Here is a 14683-nt window from a genome sequence, read left to right as displayed (position 1 = left end):
CTAATGCTTCTTTAGTGTATTATAGTGTTCCATGCTTTTTTCTTTAAAAAAAATTATTTTTTTATCTATTTATTTTGAGAGAGAGACAGAGTGTGAACAGGGGAGGAGCAGAGAGAGAGGGAGACACAGACTCAGAAGCAGGCTCCAGGCCCTGAGCTGTCAGCCCAGAGCCCGACGCAGGGCTCGAACTCACGAAATGCTAGATCATGACCTGAGCCGAAGTCAGACGCTCAACCGACTGAGCCCCCCAGGCACCCCGATGCTTTTTTCAATGCCTTAGAGCATTGGAGAAGTTTCCTTGAGAAATAGCTACTGATTCCTTTAAGCATCTGAGGCTCTGGAGTAAGGGACTTGCCTGAGATCACAGGCTAGTAGAAGTAGGGCTGGGAGCCGAAACCAGTTTTTGTGACTGTAAATTTCAGGTTCACTCTCTCGTCTATCCCGCAGTATCTCCTGGAGACGGTCCACTAAACAGTTATTAAGCAGAGAAGGTGTGGAGGCCTGAAGCTGCTCACATAGCCCCTCCCAGCCTAGGATGCCTTCTCACCGCTGCTCCCAGACACCTCTCTTGTTCTTTCCCACCACCCGCCTTTCCCACCTCTGTAGCTGTTGGCAGCTGTCATCTCAGCTCCTGCTTAAAAATTAAAAAAAAAAATTATTTATTTTTGAGAAAAAGAGACAGAGTGCAAGTGGGGGAGAGGCAGAGAGAGAGGGAGACACAGAATCCGAAGCAGGCTCCAGGCTCCGAGCTGTCAGCACAGAGCCCAACGCGGGGCTTGAACTCATGAACCTCGAGATCATGACCTGAGCCGAAGTCGGACGCTTAACAGACTGAGCCACCCAGGCGATCCTCAGCCCCATCTTTTGCAAAAATGTTTACTTTTTGCTTACATACGGAAGAAAAGGACATTTGAAATAGGAGGGAAAAAAATCCTCCCACAATCCTTAATAAATTGATTCCCTTTTTTTTTTTTTTTTTGCTTTTTAAGTCTGCCTTCTGTGCATTTTTAATTTCTGTGAGTTCATAGCAGACAGGCTTGTGTATTAGCTTTCTTCACTTAACATCATATCATAAGCTTTCCCAACAATCTGCAACACCGTGTCCATGATGATAAGTTACCAGTTAGCTGTTTTTCTGGGTTATTTCCCCCACATTTATTATTATTATTATTATTATTATTACTAAAGCCACCATGTGTGTCCAGAGGGCAAGTACACATTTTTGGCGGCTGACGCTAATGCTTGTTATATGAGCTGTACTCCGTGTCGGCTGGTAGTGCTCTACAGAATGTGGGGCCATACACCAGTGCTGGGCCACGGGCACTTTGTTACTGCTTTGAGAAGAGATAAATACAGAATTTGAGAATAACCACTTAGGAACGTACATTTTTCCCCCCTTTTAACAATAGAACAATTTTATGTCTATTGATTCCAAAAATAAAAATTGGGGCTTGTGGCGTGCCTGGGTGGTTCAGTCAGTTGAGCATCCGACTCTTGATTTCAGCTCAGGTCATCATGGTCTTGTCATTGTGGGACCAAGCTCCTTGATGGGCTCTGGGCGGGGTGAGGAGCCTGCTTGGGATTCTCTCTCTCCCTCTCCTTCTGCCCCTTCCCCCTGCTTGCACACACACACACACACACACACACACACACACACACTCTCTCTCTCTCTCTTTCTCTCTCTCAAAAAAGAAAAATTGGGCTTGTATTTTGTATATCTTTAAAAAAAATCTCCTTTTAAAAAAATGTTTGTGTATTTTGAGTGGGGGAGGGGCAGGGAAAGAGAGAGGGAGAGACAGAATCCCAAGCAGTTTCCTCACTGTCAGCACAGAGCCTGACATGGGGCTCAATCTCACGAACCGTGAAATGACCTGAGCTGAAATCAAGAGTCAGATGCTTAACCGACTGAGCCATCCAGGCGCTCCAAAAAAAAATCTCTCTTGAGGGGAAATTTATTTTTATTTTATTTTACCAAAGCATTGGTCTGCAATACGTTGGAAATAAAAAAAAGAAAGATTTCAGGATGGTTTGCCTTTTGGTCTAGAAGAGCAGGTTAGGTTCTGGTAGGTGCTGACAGCATCTGCAACCACATATACCTTGAGCACTACAGGACCTCATCTGCTTTGTGGCGGAGGAGACTGAGACCCATAGAGCAGCACACGACACACCCAGCAAGATGTGAACAGCCTTGGGCAGAGTGCCCCGGCTTTCACTTACACTCAATGACCACAGTACCATGTTTTCATGTGATTAAAATTTGGGGTGTGCACAGTGGTGATAACAGTGGGGAGCAGAAGCAGGGTGAAGGGAGGTCAGAACAACTCTTTCATCCCAACCAGGGTAATGCTATGGGAGCAGATGTCTCCACCCTTGTCCCCGCTGTGGTTGCAAGGCCGCTAGACAACCCCTTGCTTTGTCCCAGATCTCCTGGTCACACCCTAAGACAAACAGCTCAATGGTGGGAGTTTCTTAGGAAGATATCAGCTACTGATTTGGGGGGAAAGTGTATAGGAGTTTCCAGCAACTCGATCCTGAGAGATTATTTTGCACTCTGATCTCAAAATGGCAAGAGATGAATGATAAATGATCAATTCAGGGAAGTTTATCTACAGTGCAATTTCTGCAACTCATAGGTGTGAGGTTTTAAACAGATGTTGTTGGCAGGCAAACTAAACATAAATATTCCCCTCCCAAGACTCGCAAGGTGCCCAGCCCAGCCAATGCACATATATATAGAGACTGAGCCAGATGGCTTGTCAAAGGAGGTCATAGCTCCTTCCCTCCCGGGTCTCTGCCTCCTTCCAGCTGGGCCTTCTCCTCTGGCTGCTTCTCTTGATGCTCTAGTAACCATGAGCCGCCAATTTAGCTCTCGGTCAGCATTTAGCTCCAGGAGCAGGCGGTTTTACAACATTAGCTCTTCCGCGGGCTCTGGCGGTGGGAGTCGGGCTGTGGGGTCTGTGTGTCAGGCCCGAGGCAGGTGTGGTGGTGGCGGGTATGGGGGCCACGCCAGGGGGTTTGGTTCTAGGAGCCTCTACAATCTGGGAGGCAGCAAAAGCATCTCCATTAGCCTAGTGGGGAGAAGTGCCAGTGGTTTCTGCCAGGGTGGGGGAGTGGGAGGGGGACTTGGAGGGGGCAGAAGCTTTGGGGGCGGTGGTTTCGGAGGTGGTGGCTTTGGGGGTGGTGGCTTTGGAGGTGGTGGCTATGGAGGAGGTGCTTTTGGGGGTAGCAGTTTTGGGCTTGGGGGCTTTGGTCCTTCCTGTCCCCCAGGGGGCATCCAAGAGGTGACTATTAACCAGAGCCTCCTGCAGCCACTTCACTTGGAGGTGGACCCTGAAATTCAGAAAGTCAAGACCCGGGAGCGGGAGCAGATCATGGCCCTCAACAACAAGTTTGCCTCCTTCATCGACAAGGTGAGTACCTCGGGGGCAGGCGGGTCTCCGGTCCCTGATCAAGTAACTGAGAGGGCCTTGTGCCCTGTCGCCTCTTACCACCTTGTGCTGTCTCAGTTCGGTGGTGACAATCACTTCCAGAAGTCTATGTGCTGAGACCTTAAGAAAGGAAAGCATTTACCTCACTCGGCCTCAGTTTGACTTATTGAAGCAATTTATTTTTATTTTTTCCTTTTGATGGGAAAGCAGGTAAGAAGTGTGAAAATACCCACAGACAAAATACATGGTATAGTAACTTCAATGTTGTTCATCATTATTCACTTTCCATCCACCTGCTTATCCGTCCATGCATCCATCCATCCATCCACCCACTCACCGATTCATCCATTCATCCCACAAACATTTACTAAACCTCTACTATACGTCAGATACAGTGCCAGGTGCTACAGGGTGACTAGAACATGGGTCCTGTCCTCAAGGAGCCATTCACAGCCTAGGTGAATGCCCTGGGGAGGGGGTATCACTGGGGATTCAAGTGATAGCATACTAAGTAGGATTCTGTCAGAGTTCCTTGTTTTAGCTCATCTAAGGCCAAGAATGAGCCAGATGGAGCCATTGAAGTTCCTCTCCCTAGTTCCCTAATTCAACCTCAGAGTAGAGCTAGTCCCGACCCAAAGCAGCAAGCAGAAGCTGGTAGAAGGTCTATGGTGAAGATCTTCCTCCAGCGTTTCCTTGTGTCCACAGGTGGAGGCACAGCGGCCACTGGAGGCTCCCTCAGAACGTTCTCTGCTCCTGGGGATGTAGTGGGAAGAACCCTAGGGCACAAAGGCCCCTGGATGCTCAGTGACTTTCCCTTAGTCCCAGAGGAATTCAGTGTTGAGGCCAGAGCCTGACCTGTGGTCTGAATGTAGAGTAATCATGGCCAAAGTCTACCATTGCGCTGTATGCCCAGCCTCTGATATCTGGGCGAATGCTGGGGACAGGATGGAGTGTGTGAGCTGAGGGAAGAAGGGTAAGAGAGGTGAGGCCCAAAGATGGCCACACAGGAGTTCAACAGAGCAAAGTGTTTCTGGCTACTTCTGATCACCTTGGACGGGAAATTTGACTGCGTATCACCACACCTCAGGCATGGGCAGGGACTGAGAGGGCTTGGCGGGAGCAAGGAAGCAACAGGTGAAGGAGACACCACTGGAGATCAAGACCAGGACAAAGGAGGAGCAGGGAGAGAGAGGGCTGGAGGTCAATGAAATGGCCATGGGCTATTGGCAACTGATACCCTAGGACTCATTTGATTGTGGTTCCTGCCACTAAGATGACATTTGTTTCATTTTATGGCATGGGGCTGTGGGCAGAGGCCAAGTTGCAGGAGACCGTGGCAACCTGTCCTTCCTTACGGGGATGGCTTGTCATGACCATGAGGAAAGAGCCCTCATCCAGGAGGGCTCTGGCTTGGCTGAAAGGGAGAAGGATTCTACTGCAGTGGATTCTGACTCTAGTTTCTGATCTGGTCTTTTTTGCTCTCACCCTTAATCCTATTTGGCCCATTCTCAGAACCACAGGAGAGCCATCTTTTAAAAACATCACATCATGGGTCACCTGGGTGGCTCAGTGGGTTAAGCATCTGACTTCAGCTCAGGTCATGGTCTCACAGTTCGTGGGTATGAGCCCTGCATCGGGCTCTCTGTTGGCAGCATGGAGCCCACTTCAGATCCTCTGTCTGCCTCTCTCTCTGCCCCTCCCCTGCTCGCACTCTTTCTCTCTCTTTCTCAAAAAACAATAAACGTTAAAAAAACCCCATCACATCACTTCTCTGTTTGAATCCTCCACTGGATGTTTGTCTCATTTGGAATAAAAGCCAAGCTCTTACAAGGCCCTGTGTGGCCTGGCCCTCCAACCCACAGCTGCTGCTAACCCCTGGCTTGCATTTGTGAGAATTAGGCAACATTGCCACCACTGGGTGGAACAGGAGTCAAGCTGCAAGTGTTAGTGAACAGAATGAGGGCTGGAGCTTTGCTCCCCAGGGTACACACTCATTGTCTGCAGTGACCCTACGCTCTCTCCCTGCCTCCTTTCCTGTTCCTCTCTTGCTTTCCAGCACACGATTTCATTTTTGCCTCCTCCAGCACCGCAAGCCTGCCTCAGGGCCTTTGCTCTCACCATTCCTTCTGCTTTGAACTCCTGCTTCCCGAGAGTGGTCTGGCCTCCTCCCTCATCTCTGTCAGGTCTTTTCTCAGATGCCACTATCTTAGCGAGGTTTCCCTGGTCCCCTCCCCCACCCCCTTTTTAAAGGTGAGTGGGGGAGGGGCAGAGAGAGAGAGAGAGGGAGAGAGAGAATCTCAAGCAGAACTGCATTCAGTGTGGGGCTTGATCTCATGACTATGAGATCATGACCTGAGCTGAAATCAAGAGTCGGACACCCAACCAACCTAGCCACCTGGGGCCCCTGATCTCCCTTTTTGAAGTAGCCCCTTCATACTAGCATCCTTATCCAACATCCCTGTGTTACTTTTCTCCACTGCGCCTCAGGCCATTTGACACACTATATAGTTCACATGACTCTGAGTATAGGCTGTCCACCCCGGCATAGAGGATTCAAGCTCAGATGAACAAAGCCAGGATGGTATTCCCATGGGAAGAGATGGACCTCACTCCTTTCCTTCCCGAGGTCCCCTTTCCTTGTCATTGATTCCACAACAGACTTTGTCTCCATTTCCACTCTGGGAGGGCCCAAGCCTGACACCTGAATGGCTGACTTGTATTTCAACCTGTATTTTTTTGAGTACTTATCATGTGCCAGGGACTCTTCTGGGTGTTGGAGATTCAATTATAAACAAAACAGACAAAGTCCCGGCCTTCCAGGAGTTTCCATTCTATTCAGAGAGACAGCTGTCCACACTCAGAGGTAATTCCAAATTCCTTAGCATTTCGTTAGTCCATGACACTTATGAGCTGTCTTCCCTGTGTTGGGTACTGTGTATTCATGGGTCTGATTGCCTTGTGTCCACAGGATAATAAGGCGGACATGGGCCTGCCTTCCTGAGGCTCCCCCCAGCAGGGGAGGGATGTGCTCAAACAGCACCAGGTGATGACAAATCACGATGGATGCTAAGGGGAAGGAAGGGTGGGCTATGAAGGCAAGACCCCAGGGAGATGCTACCTTCATTGAGTTCAGAAGGGTACATGGGAGTTAGCCAGGCAAAGAGTTGGGGAGAGCTGGGCTGCCGGAGGCAGTGAGAGGTCCCTGTGGCTGGAGTGTCACGAGCAGGAGGGAGAGGGCCATGACAGGCCAAGGGGGTATGCTTTTTCCAGCAAGTTCAGCTTAGCATGATGCTAAGTTTCATCTGTGCTGATGGGACACAGCCCAGGAGGGTTTGTGTGGCAGGCGGTGGGGGGGGGGGGGGGGAACTGGGAAAAAATCACAACAGCTCTCAGTGATTTTTCAAATAATTAAATCCCATTAAAACTGCCTGGCACTCCCTGCAGCCCGTGCAGGTTGGGTGGCACGGTTTCTTTTGTTGGTGTGCTCCCGAGGTACCGTGTGCGTGGGGGGAGAGGATGCTACAGCTCTGTTTGATGGGGAGATTCCTCATGGGCCCATGAGACTGTTTCCTTTCAGTCCCCACAATACTGAGCACAGGGCTGAGACCCCGTGTCCGACTGATTTCTCCGCCTCCCGGCAGAGCCGCTGTGGAGCAAACTAGGCCAGGCGGCTGGCATTTCCCACGGGGGCGTTTCCAGCTGAGACAACTTGTGTGAGCTCCTTGCCTTTCTCTAGAGGGGCCGTCTTGATTCTCCGAGCCCTGGATAAGCTGTGCGGTTGCCCATCTTCCTGCCCGTGGGGGTGCTTCTGCCTGGTGTGAACTTGGACGTCTCTTGCTCTCAGGTGCGATTCCTGGAGCAGCAGAATCAGGTGCTACAAACCAAATGGGAGCTGCTGCAACAGGTGAACACCTCTACTCGGACCAATAACCTGGAGCCTGTCTTGGAGAGCTACATCGGCGAGCTACAGAGGCAGGTGGATTTTCTCAATGCCGAGCAGATGCGCCAGAACTCAGAAATCAGGAGTATGCAGGACATCGTGGAGGACTACAAGAGCAAGTGAGACCCCAGGCAGGCCGAGGGGGTCAGGGAGAAGCATGGCAGGGAACTGGTTCAGGGGCAAGACGTTCTTAACATTGGTGTTCATGTGCGAGGGGTGGACCGGGGTCCTCAGGTACAGAGGGCACCATCTTGCTTACGGCAGGTCTGGTAGGATGGTCCTGCCAGGCAGCTCTCAATTGTGTTGGGTGAGGAGGGGCAGACTCTCCTCGTGGTGCTGGACCCAGAGGAGCCAAGTTCCGGTGGGTTTTGCCCTTTCTGAGCTGCTTACAAGCCTGTCTTTCTAAGCCTTTAGTTTTCGCCTTCGTAAAGTAGGGATGGTAAGCCCTCTTCCTGTTGGGTTGCCGTGACAGGTGCGTGTGGGCTCTCCGACTCTGGTGTGTGGCAGGCTGGTGGAGGAGGCTGGAACGCGGCGGGGTGTTTGCGTTTCTAGTGTGCTCCCACGTGATGCTGGTGCTGGTGGACTGGGGACCACACTTTGAGAACCACTTGTGTACATGACATTATGCTTAACAAATTCCTAGACTGCGTCTGCACATAGAAGCACTAGCTATTATTCATCGTAACGGTGGGGACGTGTCTGATTCCAGATCAGCGGCTTCTGTGTCAGGCAGACAGCACAGTGTCCTCGCCCTCCCCATGCTCGGGGTGCGGGGTGCTACTCTTGACATCATCCTGACATGCTGATCAGAGAGTCAAGAGTGTGTGACTCAAAAAGGGAAAGATAAAACTCAGCCTCAAGGTGTGTGTGTGGGGGGGGGGGCAAAATTGTAGGTGATAGTTTTTCTCTTTAAAATAATTTAGTAAACATATTTATGTTCTCAACTGCAAAAAAAAAATGAGTGAGTGTGACAAATTTGCAAAAGGAAAACGGAACTTCTGGGAGTGTTCTGTGTGGCTCTGCACTTTCCACGTTGGGTTGTTGTTCCTTTCGTTGACCTGGATGGCCAGGAGCTGGCTCTGGCTGCTTGCCAGTGAGAGTGGCAGGCCCCGGCGGGGGTAGCCCAAGTCCAGGACAGTAAAAGTTTGGGAAATTCCAAGCCTCCTGCCGTGAGGAGAAATCTCAAGGAGTCAAGGTCAGCCTCTGCAGCCTGTCTATGGTTCTTACCTCCCCCCACAGATATGAGGAAGAAATCAACCGGAGGAGCAGCACTGAGAATGACTTTGTCGTCTTGAAGAAGGTGAGGGATGGGAGTGGTCCAAGGGGGGGGGCGGTTGTGGGCCCCGGGGGCTGAGCAGAGTGAAGAAATCTTGTGGGATGCTGTGTGACCAAGGGGTGGACAGGGTGACCACTGCAGACAGCTCGTTGAGGGTGTGGCCTGAATGCCAAGCCTTTGCACTAAAGGCTTAAGTCTGCAAAGTGATGTTGGTAGGAATCTTGAGGCCTCTTTGAGTGTTTATCTGTCCACAGTCCTGAAAGTGAGGTTCAATCAACTGACCCCTTTTGAGTGCCAGTTACGTGCAGCCTTGGGACCTGAGGAGGGCCTGGGGTGCTGTGTGTGACTGACTAGGATGAGGGCCTTGGTGGCACATTTCCTTCTGGCCAGGAAAGCCAGGGTTTTTGCAGAGCCCTCACTGGAGCGAGGTGTGGAAATTTGCAGGCAAGGAAATAAACCCGGAGACGCTTTGCCACTTGTCCGGGTCACCCAGTGAGCTGGTGGCAGGCAACACCTGGGCAACAAAGTCAGACTATCTTTGCTTGCTGTTCAGGACGTGGATGCTGCTTACATGGGCAAGGTGGACCTACAGTCCAAGGCGGATGCTCTGTTTGGGGAGGTCAATTTCCTGAAATATTTATTTGAGATGGTGAGTTCAGTCCTCACGAGAAAGCCTTTTCTTTCCTCACATCTCACAAGGGGTATGGGCTGTTAGAGGGGGAGGCCTGAAATCCAACATGACCCACTTAGGGATTCCTCTCCCCAGTCACCTCAACTCTGTGCGATGGGAGTTAGCCTCCCAAGCCCCAGTGCTTAGATTCCTGGGTGGGGGTGCTGGAGGTGGGAGGCAGGGAGAGTCCCGAGAGAGGAAATGGAGCAGCCCTTGATTCTACCCGGAAATGAGGTTAATACCTGGGACATACAGGGGCAAAGTCGGCCAGAAAGCATCAGTGCTGGGAAGCCGACAGGGCTACTGGGAATTCTGTGGGAGAGGACAGGGTGGATCCTAAAAGGAACAAAGACGACACCTGCAGGGGTGAGGGATAATATGCTCCTGCCACCTCTGGCCCAGTGGTGGCTCATGGCTAAGTTGTGGGCGCCTGCCCTGTCTTGGGTCTCTCCATTTGGCAGAGGAGAGAGCTGAGGGGCCAAGAGACTCAATCTCTAGCTCAGTGACTCAGCTGGTTGCTGGTAGAGCCCAGGCTCCCAAGTGAGTGAGGGGGTTACACAAGTGGAGTCCTTTCTACTGCCTCTGAGAGCTCATGTAGTTTTTAGGGAGCAAGTCTGCCCGTCAGAGGGCCCAATCCAAGATGGCAGCCAAGCCGAGTTAGGTGGGAGAGAGGGCACAGGAGAGGGAGGATGGGCAGGCGGTGCCTATAGGGGCTCTGAGTTTAGGCTCCTTTCTTTTCCCCAGGGCTAGGTCTGGGGACCATTGCCTTTAGTTAAGTCACCTCTCAGTGCACAACAACCATTCACAGAGCTTTCTCCAAGACTCCCATCTGGCCCAGGCTTCTGGCTTCCCCAGAGAGGCTGGAGGGGACAGTAGAGGGAAACTGAGGCCCTGGGAGGAGAGTGAAAAGAGTCAGCCTGTGGTCCATGCCTTGCAGGAGCTGTCCCAGATGCAGACACACATCAGTGACACCAATGTCATCTTGTCTATGGACAACAACCGCTCCCTGGATCTGGACAGCATCATTGACGCGGTGCGGGCCCAGTATGAGCTGATCGCACAGAAGAGCAAGGATGAGGCCGAGGCGCTGTACCAGACCAAGGTGAGCATGCTGCTCCCCTCCCCCCAGACTTGGAACCCAAACCAAACATATCCCCCTGAACTTGTATCGTCTTTCTCTTACTTCGGAGGTAATAGATGCATATGTATATGTATCTATATACATTTTATACACATATACACAATTCAATTTACTCCTTACAACAACCCTGCGAGGTAAGGATTTGATTATCCCTAGTTTGAAGATTAGTCTGAGATCTCCTACTTTCCCTTGGGTCTGATGGGTGGTAAGTGGCGAAGGCAGAGTGTAAATGTAGGTGTCCTGTCTACAAACCCATGCCCTAAAGCACTGTAATGTTTTCATTCTTATTTTTTCATAATGATATCTTCAAAAAGATTTTCTTTAACATTTATTCATTTTTGAGAGAGAGAGAGAGAGAGAGAGAGAGAGAGAGTACACAAGTGGGGGAGGGGCAGAGAGAGAGGGAGACACAGAATCCAAAGCAGGCTCCAGGCTCAGGGCTGTCAACACAGAGCCTGATGAGGGGCTTGAACTCACAGACCACAAGATTGTAACTTGAGCTGAAGTTGGACGCTTAACCGACTGAGCCACCCAGGTGCCTCTCTCTCTTTTTTTTTGAGAGTAAAAGAGAGAGAATCTTAAGCAGGCTCCCAGGCTCGGCACAGAGCCCGATGCAGGACTCAATCTCACGATCATGAGCCAAAATCAAGAGTTGGACGCTGAACCCACTGAGCCACTCAGGTGCCCCCAGAATGACATCTTCTAACCTATAGTTTTGCACTTTTCTCTTTCACTTATTATTTATGAATTCCGTTCTGTGTCATTAAATATGCTACATCATTTTTAATAGCAGCGTGGTATTCCGTGGTAAGAATATGCCCTCATCAAATAAACATCTTTGTGGCCACGTCTTTGGGCACATCTTTGATCACTTCTTTAATACAGACCTTTTTGGAGGATGAAGATTGTAGTTAAGGGTCAAAGGCCACTCGCTACATTTTAATTTTTTTTTTTTCAACGTTTATTTATTTTTGGGACAGAGAGAGACACAGCATGAACGGGGGAGGGGCAGAGAGAGAGGGAGACACAGAATCGGAAACAGGCTCCAGGCTCCGAGCCATCAGCCCAGAGCCCGACGCGGGGCTCGAACTCACGGACCGCGAGATCGTGACCTGGCTGAAGTCGGACGCTTAACCGACTGCGCCACCCAGGCGCCCCTACATTTTAAACTCCTGGCACTTGAGATCTGCCTTCTTGACTCCAATCCTGGCGGGCCTGTGACCCACTGTCCTGCAGACAAGTAGTTCTGAGTGGCACGCGTGTCAGCACCAGACTGGGGAGGGAGATGGTCAACAGTGACAGCATCGGAATTCAGAGGGTCCCCTGTGCCTACCCTCCCCCTTGCTTCCTCCAGAGCCCTGCCTGTGGGTTCCTACTGATGGGGCCACGGAGACACAGAAATGAGATAGGGAGGAGAATGGGAATAAACAAGGAACATGCTGAGGGCCTCTGAGGAAATGGGGTCCTGGCTGCTAGGGAAATCATCCTGGAAAAGGGTAGGAGGAATATGACGTGTTGGCAAAAATGAAGGGGTCCCAGGTCCCAGTGTGGGGAAGGGCCAATGGTAAGGCTTAGGCGAGGGAAAAGGGGGTGAAAAGTGTATCCGGGAGCAGATTTATCTGTGCGAGATGTGAGTCTGGCCCAGAGACTGGTGAGAAGGAGGGCGGCTTGAACAAGATTGTGTGTGTGTGTGTGTGTGTGTGTGTGTGTGTGAGACGTCACAGCTCAGATGAGGGAGCTATAGCACAGGAGTGGGTGTATGGGGGTATCACCCCTCTGGTGGCAGGCGGGGGTGGGGGCGTACTCTGGGAACTGTCCTGGGGAGAGTAGTTTGGGGCAGGGTCTGGGAAGGCAGACTCACGCGGTCTTGGAGGGCCTCCTGGCTGACTATGACGCTGCCCCTGCCCCTCAGTACCAGGAGCTCCAGATCTCGGCGGGCAGGCACGGGGACGAGCTGAAGAGCAGCAAGATGGAGATTGCTGAGCTGAACCGAACCATCCAGCGGCTGCAAGCAGAGATCAGCAACATCAAGAAGCAGGTGAGAAGGAGGCTCAGGGCGGGCTGAGCGGACGTGCCTGCTGTCTTCCACAAGGCCCTGGCAGAAGGGGCTCCTGAAACTTCAACCCCCACCCTGGTGACCGTCTCCTGAGCAGATCGACCAGATGCACGTGGCCATTTCGGATGCAGAGGAGAGAGGAGAGCAGGCCCTTCAGGACGCGCAGCAGAAGCTCCAAGGCATGGAGGCCGCCCTGCAGCAGGCCAAGGAGGAGCTGGCCAGGCTGCTACGGGACTACCAGGCGCTGCTGGGGGCCAAGCTGTCCCTGGACGTGGAGATCGCCACCTACCGGAAGCTGCTGGAGGGCGAGGAGAGCAGGTGGGCCATGCTTCTGGGGACAAGTGCGGGCTGCACCCCTGGAGTAGTGGGAGGACGACCCCAGCTTCTCTGGGAAGACCGGAACCCCAGGCCTAGCAGAAACATTCAAGTCAGAAGCAGAGGATGTGTGAGTCGGCAGGGTCATTGCCATCATTCTCCTGCCTCCAAGCAGAATGCCCCTCTACCCCAATCTAAGCCATTGCAGCCAATGCGAAATGCCTCCAAGAAACTGCTTAACCCCCCCCCCCCCCCCACACACACACACACTCTAGCCCCATACTCCCGACAGCCTGGGCCTGCGCGCCCACCTTTCCCCAAAGCCTGGGGACAGCTGTCACTTCGCGCGGGTGTCTCTGCTCCTAATGTCTGCGGGCTGTGACCCGCCTTCCGTCGGGCTTCGGGGGTCTGGCTGATGTTTGTGCTTCGGTTTTGCAGGATGTCAGGGGAGCTGCAGAGCCACGTCAGCATCTGTGAGTAGCAGAGCCCAGGCCCTGGCGGGCAGGGTGGAACCGGGTGGGGGGAGGGCCCCGGAGGGCTGAGCTGCAGGCACTGGTGAGGTTTCAGCCTTGTGGTTTCGGGTTCTTCGCCGCGGGAGTGAGCAAACAAGCTGCAGGGCCTGGGGAACTTCGCTGAAATAAGCGGTTATGGTTCTAGCCCTAATTCATTTCAATTTTTATGATACAATCATCCGTAGCCGCTTGGAACCCTTTAAGGTATAGCGATGATGAAAACGGGTCCGGACGTCCCTCTGTCCTGGGAGGGATACTTGAAAAAACGGGAAGCCTTTCATCCGATGTATCGTTTTGCAAGACAGATGCTGCCAGCAATTACGGATGTCCCAGGGCGGTGTGGGCGGTGCAGGCTGGTGCCCGCGGGTAGCCCCCTCCCCCACCCCCAGCCCCAGTCCTTCTGACCCCTGTTCCTTTGGGCTGCCCTCTCCCCACAGCGGTGCAGAGCAGCCAGACTACCGTCAGCGGCGGCGGAGGAGGCGGTGGCCGAGGCTCTGGAGCTTATGGCGGTGGCTACAGTGGCGGCAGCTCCCTCAGAGGCAGCGGCTACAGCGGGGGCTCCCGAGGGGGCGGTGGAGGTGGTTATTCGGGCGGCAGCAGCGGGAGCTACGGAGGAAGCAGCAGGGGCAGCAGCAAGTACGGAGGCAGAGGCGGCGGGGGCTCCTCCCGCGTGCAGATCATCCAAACCTCCACCAACACCTCCCACAAGCGAATCCTGGAGTAGAGGGAAGGCTCGCACGCCCCGCAGCGGCAGGGCTCTCGCCTATCCCCTCCCCCCACGCCCTTCCTGAACCCCTCTCACCTTTTTCTTATGGGTCGCAGCAGTTTTGCCAATACCTTCGTTCCACTCTAGCTGGGGAAGCAGGTGGATAGTGGGTCACCCCCAAGAGCAGATCTATCTTCGGATAGATCTATCTTCGGCTAGATCCCACCTTCGGAGGGTGCTGGCTGGCAGGCGGCAGAGTCACAGCCAGGCACACTCAACTCAGACTCCACTCAGCTGGCCCTGCTCCTGCCCCTGGGGACACCCAAGGGCCCCAGTTTAGAGATGGAGGAAAAAGAGCCTCGAAGTGTATCTACGAAGCGGATAATAGAGAGTTAATGTCAAGGACCCCAGGTACTTCACTCCCAGGCTCCCTTTCCTGCACCTGGGCTGCTCTGTGAGCAATAATCCACCCCTTAGGGGACCCACAGAATGAGGCCTCCGGGCGAGTAGCTTGGCAAGGGGAACCTCTGTGTCTGGGGCCCGTTACTGCCTGTTGGTCTGTTAGCCTCATATGTTCATTTTCTCCATCCCTGGAGAGTGTGGGTTTGCGATCCTCATCAGATGCCTGCAAGTGATGTC

General features: G+C 52.6%; 1 protein-coding gene and 1 long non-coding RNA gene across 2 annotated transcripts; one reads left to right on the top strand and one right to left on the bottom strand.

The window, feature by feature from the left end:
* Window positions 1-2756: 2756 nt before the first annotated feature.
* LOC123591623 (keratin, type II cytoskeletal 1b-like) lies at window positions 2757-14073 on the top strand. Its single transcript, XM_045466121.1, has 9 exons — window positions 2757-3410; window positions 7273-7487; window positions 8608-8668; window positions 9198-9293; window positions 10252-10416; window positions 12368-12493; window positions 12609-12829; window positions 13265-13299; window positions 13776-14073. The coding sequence occupies exons 1-9, from the start codon at window positions 2850-2852 to the stop codon at window positions 14060-14062; spliced, it is 1767 nt and encodes a 588-aa protein (XP_045322077.1). The 5' UTR covers window positions 2757-2849; the 3' UTR covers window positions 14063-14073.
* A 76-nt stretch (window positions 14074-14149) lies between these two features.
* Window positions 14150-14411, bottom strand: LOC123591633. The gene is made up of 2 exons (XR_006709431.1): window positions 14271-14411; window positions 14150-14237 (listed from the first exon to the last, which is right to left on the bottom strand). It is a non-coding gene; the product is annotated as an uncharacterized LOC123591633 (long non-coding RNA).
* Window positions 14412-14683: the final 272 nt, after the last annotated feature.

The sequence above is a fragment of the Leopardus geoffroyi genome, chromosome B4 (genome assembly GCF_018350155.1).
Source record: "Leopardus geoffroyi isolate Oge1 chromosome B4, O.geoffroyi_Oge1_pat1.0, whole genome shotgun sequence".
Lineage (NCBI taxonomy): Eukaryota > Metazoa > Chordata > Mammalia > Carnivora > Felidae > Leopardus > Leopardus geoffroyi.
The sequence above is the reverse complement of the archived record's forward strand: the minus strand, read 5'-3'. Positions and strand labels throughout refer to the sequence as shown.